The sequence below is a fragment of the Oncorhynchus mykiss genome, chromosome 7, assembly GCF_013265735.2.
Source record: "Oncorhynchus mykiss isolate Arlee chromosome 7, USDA_OmykA_1.1, whole genome shotgun sequence".
NCBI lineage: Eukaryota > Metazoa > Chordata > Actinopteri > Salmoniformes > Salmonidae > Oncorhynchus > Oncorhynchus mykiss.
This window is the reverse complement of record NC_048571.1, coordinates 812,501-818,727: the sequence shown is the minus strand read 5'-3', so window position 1 is coordinate 818,727 and position 6,227 is coordinate 812,501. Positions and strand designations below refer to the sequence as shown.

The window sequence follows — 6,227 nt, the reverse complement described above, 5'->3', positions numbered from 1 at the left end:
AATAGTCATTTACAACATTAACAATGTCTACACTGTAATTCTGATCAATTTGATGTTATTTTAAAATGGACCAATATTTAGCTTTTCTTCCAAAAACAAGGACATTTCTAGGTGACTACAAACTTTTGAATGGTAGTGTACGTCATCACGCACAGTTTTCTACCTGCAAAAAAGTCATTTTTATGGAAACATCTCTGGTTGGAAAATGTGGCCAAGTGGATGGAAACTGGCTGTTTTCAGCACATTTCTTCCTCGATAATCAGCGAAGTCAGTGCTAGTGTCATTATTTATCTTTTGAGCGGACTCAATTAGCCTATATGCTTTTTTTTTGGTGTGCAGAGAAGAGAGTCTCCAAACCTCAGTCTTCATCAGCATTAGCAGGGAACTGTCAAGGGTATGCATTCGAGGGGTTGTGGAGGCTCAGTCCCTAATGTGGTGTGTGACAGGATGATGGGGTGGCGGCTTGAGGAGGGTCAGAGGTTAAAGTCAGGGTCCTCTTGTCTGTCCCTCTTCTCCCCCCGTAGAGGGCCCTTTTGGGGGGGGTTATTATTTATAAACAGTGGGCAGCTTCCACACTCTGAATAGTCAACATCCTACAGTTAAAATTCAGTGGCGTTATCTCCGGAGCTTGTGCTGCTTATACAAATTATTCATCAAGGTGTTCAGTTTCTATTCCAGTTTTATTCTAGCCTAATGGACCGCATATTCTGAACACGGTCAACAGATGCGTGTGATGTTTTTCTAAGAATATTTAGAGGCTCCTCCTCTTTTTCATGATGTGACAGTATCATCCCGTCCGCGAGCTCCTCACTCTAGCTCAATTCTGTCATCGGTAACCTGACGCACGGACCCTTTATCCCACTCACTGCATCTCCGACATTTCTCAGCTTAAAAAAAAAAAAACTACCGACGAGCTCTCAACTCTTTGATTTCTGTTTCTCTCGCGACACTTTTTTTAGACTACACTTGACTTTCGAGACTTTCAGCTTGTTTTTTTTTTTTAAATACAGATTTGGATCATGGCCTCTCCGGCTGCTCTCATGCCCTCGGTTCCTCTCGTCCAACCGCCTCCGATACAGACTTCACCGGCGACCAACTCTCCGCCACCAGCAACCACGTCCTCATCCCCTTCACCGTCTATCGCGCCCACCGGACTGAACCCTTTCAGCGCGGACCTCTTACCAGTACCTGTCGGTAGCCCTGGCGCACCGGTCGACGTCCTGCCCTGTAAACCGGTGTATTCTACCCCGTCGCCGGTTGAGAACACTCCGCAAAACAACGAGGTTAAAATGGTCGAGGTCAGAGGCGCCAAGCTCGCCTCTTTCACGGTAAAAGACAACGAGCTAATCTGCCTCCCGCAGGCGTTCGACCTGTTTCTGAAACACTTGGTCGGCGGACTGCACACGGTCTATACCAAGCTGAAGCGGCTCCAGATCACACCGGTGGTCTGTAACGTGGAACAGGTCCGCATCCTCCGGGGCCTCGGAGCTATTCAACCGGGAGTGAACCGGTGTAAACTCATCTCCAGGAGAGACTTCGAGACGCTGTACAACGACTGTACTAACGCCAGGTGAGTTGGTTTCCATGGTGCCCTCATCTATCTCTGATGTCTTTATAAAGAGTTGAAGCGACCGAACAACGCAACGTTGTTGAAATAATGGCACCTTTTCCAATCTTTTAAAAGTGTTTCAGTGGCTCAAACTGAGTCTCTGCAATTATGTGTAGGTGTGCGTAATGGGGGGATTTTGCGGAGCGCACACAAACACGATCTCTCTCTCTCTCTCTCTCTCTCCCCCATCTCTTTGCATTTAACACTGTTAGTTACTCTGAGAAATTGATTCTTCACAGAAATTAATTAATTTTCATTTGGCCCAAAGCGGCCGTTTAAATCAGGGCGCTGCTGACTGGCTGTTTCTCTCTCGTCGTGTTCTGCGTGTAGTGTAACTGCCTTCTCGTATCAATCAGTTGTAGCCCCGAGGATGAGCTCATCACTGGAGACATACACTTTGAGATGTCTATTTCTCTATATTTATGATTTAATTATGTAAATAGGCTGTTCTCTGTAACTCTGTGTGACCTGCTGTTTGGCTCATTAGCACTGAGATGACAGAGTTCGCGTCTCAAACGGCACCCTATTTCTTATGTAGTGCACTACTTTTGACCAAAGCTCTGTGGGCCATCGTCAAAAGTAGTGCACTACATAGGGGGACAGGGTGCCATTTGGGACAAACACTGAACACATTCTTGACCCAGGAAATTAAAAAGTTAATATCAGAAAGAGTGTGATTTATTTGATTATGCCTTAATCAGTTGTTCAGTGCATTTTGAAAGTGAAAATGCTGTTGGGGAAAGAGTTGGTTTAGCCTCTGTCCTCTCCAGCTTTTTACAGGTTAAAGACTGATTTCTTGTTAAAAGGCTACTGTTGATATTTATTAATTTACTCATATGAACCATCCAGTCTTACATGTCTTGGAGCGGGTTTGTTCCACAACAGCCTCTCCAGCAACTACGTGTGACTCACCAGTGACACCACTCTGAGTCAAAGCCTTTAGTTTTGGCTTCACTCAGACCTCAGTCGTAATCCACAGTTACACACCAATGAGACGCGGTTGAGATCACAGGCGTTTATGTTCATGCCAGTAACTTAGAATAGTACTAGTTCCCGACAGAGAACCTTTGTTTAACGAGGCAATCTGATCTTCTTGTCTCTCACACAAAGACAAGGTTCCATTTAGTTACAGCAAGCACATCATAACAAGTCCAGGGCAAATCCTGTTTCCCACTCATACAATGATATGTCTCCAGTTTAAAGATAGTTTATCTTTGAGATATAGATGTTAGGTATTCATCTCTTCCTGTATGTATGGATCTTGTTCATCTCTTCCTGTATGTATGGATCTTGGTCATCTCTTCCTGTATGTATGGATCTTGGTCATCTGTAGTGATAATAATCTAGAACAGATGTTACAGTAAACCCTATAGTTTAACATCACTGTCAGGAGAGAGAATAGAGGGAGAGAGAGAATAGAGGGAGAGAGAGAATAGAGGGAGAGAGATAATAGAGGGAGAGAGATAATAGAGGGAGAGAGATAATAGAGAGAGGGAGAATAGAGGGAGAGAGATAATATAGGGAGAGAGATAATAGAGAGAGGGAGAATAGAGGGAGAGAGATAATAGAGAGAGAGGGAGAATAGAGGGAGATAGAGAATAGAGGTGAAGAGAGAATAGAAGGAGAGAGAGAATAGAGGGAGAGAGAGAGAATAGAGGGAGAGAGATAATAGAGGGAGAGGGAGAGAATAGAAGGAGAGAGATAATAGAGGGAGAGGGAGAATATAGGGATAGGGAGAATATAGGGAAAGAGAGAATAGAGGGAAAGAGAGAATAGAGGGAGAGAGATAATAGAGAGAGAGGGAGAATAGAGGGAGAGAGAGAATAGAGAGAGATAGCGAATAGAGAGAGAGGGAGAATAGAGGGAGAGAGAGAATAGAGAGAGATAGTGAATAGAGGGAGACACACCTTTGACTGGTTCTTTTCATGTCTTTAGAGAGGGTCCTCTCATCTGACAGTGTGATTAAACTCTCCTGCACACACACACACATACTCTCTCATGTCTGTGTTGTGAAGGGTAAGGACAGAGATCATATGTGCGTGTTAGGGCCAGTGATGATAGCCAGGGACATTATTACTGTGCTGCTAGAAAAGCCATCTGCCATCTCTCAGGGGGGTGTGGTCTCTCTGATCCTCTCTGATGGCTTAATACACAATAACAGCAGTGTAATGTGATATCTGTACACAATGTGATATCTGTACACACACACACACACACACACACACACACACACACACACACACACACACACACACACACACACACACACACACACACACACTGTCTTCATGTACTCTCCACTCTTGACCCCTGGAATGTCGGCGAAGGAATGTGATCCGGTATCAGTTAAAAGGATTCCTGGGATCAAACAGGAGTCTGTGCCTCTCCCTATCCCAGCCTGGATTAAATACAAGACATGGGAACACAGGAGTGTGTGGAGGAGGGAGAGGGAGAGAGAGAAGGGGAGAGAGAGAGAGAAAGGGAAGAAGAGAGGGAGGGAGAGAGAGAAGAAGAGGGAGAGGGAGAGAGAGAGAAGAAGAGAGGGAGAGAGAGAGAGAAGAAGAGAGAGAGAGAGAGAGAAAGGGAAGAAGAGAGGGAGGGAGAGAGAGAAGAAGAGAGGGAGAGGGAGAGAGGGAGAAGAAGAGAGAGAGAGAGAGAGGGAGAGAGAGAGGGAGAGAGAGAGAGAGAAAGGGAGAGAGAGAGAGAGAAAGGGAAGAAGAGAGAGAGAGGGGGGAGAAGAGAGGGAGGGAGAGAGAGAGAGGGAGAAAGAGATAGAGAGAGTGAGAGAGAGGGAAAGGGGGAGGAGCAGTACTCCATCCTCACCTTGTCTTGTATTGTCATTACATCATTATTCAGGCAGGCTGCTCCATGTCTCTGCTGCCTGCACTGTCATTCATTACACGGCTTTGGCCCTCAGACAGACAGACATATCATCCACAGCTGGGAATACCGTGTGTGTGTGTGTGTGTGTGTGTGTGTGTGTGTGTGTGTGTGTGTGAGAGGGATGGGGGGATAAAATAGATATGACAAGAGATCAGCATCACATGGACTTTTCCTCTTTTGCCAGTAAGTCAGCCAGTCATCCAGTCTGCCAGTCAGCCAGTCAGCCAGTCAGCCAGTCAGTCATCCAGTCATCCAGTCTGCCAGTAAGTCAGCCAGTCACCCAGTTAGCCAGTCAGCCAGTCAGCCAGTCAGTCATCCAGTTAGCCAGTCTGCCAGTAAGTCAGCCAGTCATCCAGTCTGCCAGTAAGTCAGCCAGTCACCCAGTTAGCCAGTCAGCCAGTCAGCCAGTCAGTCATCCAGTTAGCCAGTCTGCCAGTAAGTCAGCCAGTCATCCAGTCTGCCAGTAAGTCAGCCAGTCACCCAGTTAGCCAGTCAGCCAGTCAGCCAGTCAGTCATCCAGTCATCCAGTCTGCCAGTAAGTCAGCCAGTCACCCAGTTAGCCAGTCAGCCAGTCAGCCAGTCAGTCATCCAGTTAGCCAGTCTGCAGTAAGTCAGCCAGTCAGTCACCCAGTTAGCCAGTCTGCCAGTAAGTCAGCCAGTCAGTCACCCAGTTAGCCAGTCAGCCAGTCAGCCAGCCAGTCATCCAGTTAGCCAGTCTGCCAGTAAGTCAGCCAGTCAGTCACCCAGTTAGCCAGTCAGCCAGTCAGCCAGCCAGTCATCCAGTTAGCCAGTCTGCCAGTAAGTCAGCCAGTCAGTCACCCAGTTAGCCAGTCAGCCAGTCAGCCAGCCAGTCATCCAGTTAGCCAGTCTGCCAGTAAGTCAGCCAGTCAGTCACCCAGTTAGCCAGTCTGCTAGTCAGTCAGCCAGTCAGTCACCCAGTTAGCCAGTCAGCCAGTCAGTCAGCCAGTCACCCAGTTAGCCAGTCTGCCAGTAAGTCAGCCAGTCAGTCACCCAGTTAGCCAGTCTGCCAGTCAGTCAGCCAGTCAGCCAGTCAGTCACCCAGTTAGCCAGTCTGCCAGTAAGTCAGCCAGTCAGTCACCCAGTTAGCCAGTCGGCCAGTAAGCCAGCCAGTCAGTCACCCAGTTAGCCATCCTGCCAGTCAGTCACCCAGTCAGCCAGTCACCCATTCAGCCAGTCACCCATTCAGCCAGTCACCCAGTCAGCCAGTCAGCCAGTCACCCAGTCAGCCAGTCACCCAGTCACCCAGTCAGCCAGTCAGCCAGTCACCCAGTCAGCCAGTCACCCAGTCAGCCAGTCAGTCACCCAGTCAGCCAGTCACCCAGTCACCTAGTTAGCCAGTCACCCAGTTAGCCAGCCAGTCACCCAGTTAGCCAGTCAGCCAGTCACCCAGTTAGCCAGTCACCCAGTTAGCCAGTCAGTCACCCAGTCACCAGTCAGCCAGTCACCCAGTCAGCCATCCCCACCCTCCCACCCAGTAGCTTTGTACTGTACAGTCAGGGTTACTTGACAGAATAGTTGTTCCACTGTTTTGACTGCAACACGTCCCTGTCTTTCATGACCTGTTTTCAAAGTGAGACTGGATGGGCTGGTGGTTTCCAGGGAGGATGGAGTGTGTTCCTGTGTGTCTGTGTGTGTGTGTCTGCTTTGTCTCTTCCACTAAGCTCCAGCTGCTGTGTCCTCCTGTTAGCGTTTCATGTTTCAGGTAACACACACT

At 48.0% G+C, this 6,227-nt stretch overlaps 1 protein-coding gene across 2 annotated transcripts in view; it reads left to right on the top strand.

Moving 5' to 3' along the window:
- Positions 1 to 360: 360 nt before the first annotated feature.
- LOC118936671 (dachshund homolog 1-like) overlaps positions 361 to 6,227 on the top strand; it is a 93,201-nt gene continuing 87,334 nt past the window's right edge. The window contains exon 1 of one of the 2 annotated variants that reach the window (XM_036981962.1): positions 361 to 1,570. In XM_036981962.1, the coding sequence (XP_036837857.1) occupies positions 1,020 to 1,570 (551 nt within the window). In that variant the 5' untranslated portion in view covers positions 361 to 1,019. The remainder of the gene's footprint in view (positions 1,571 to 6,227) is intronic. The other variant, XM_036981963.1, reaches the window with a different exon arrangement.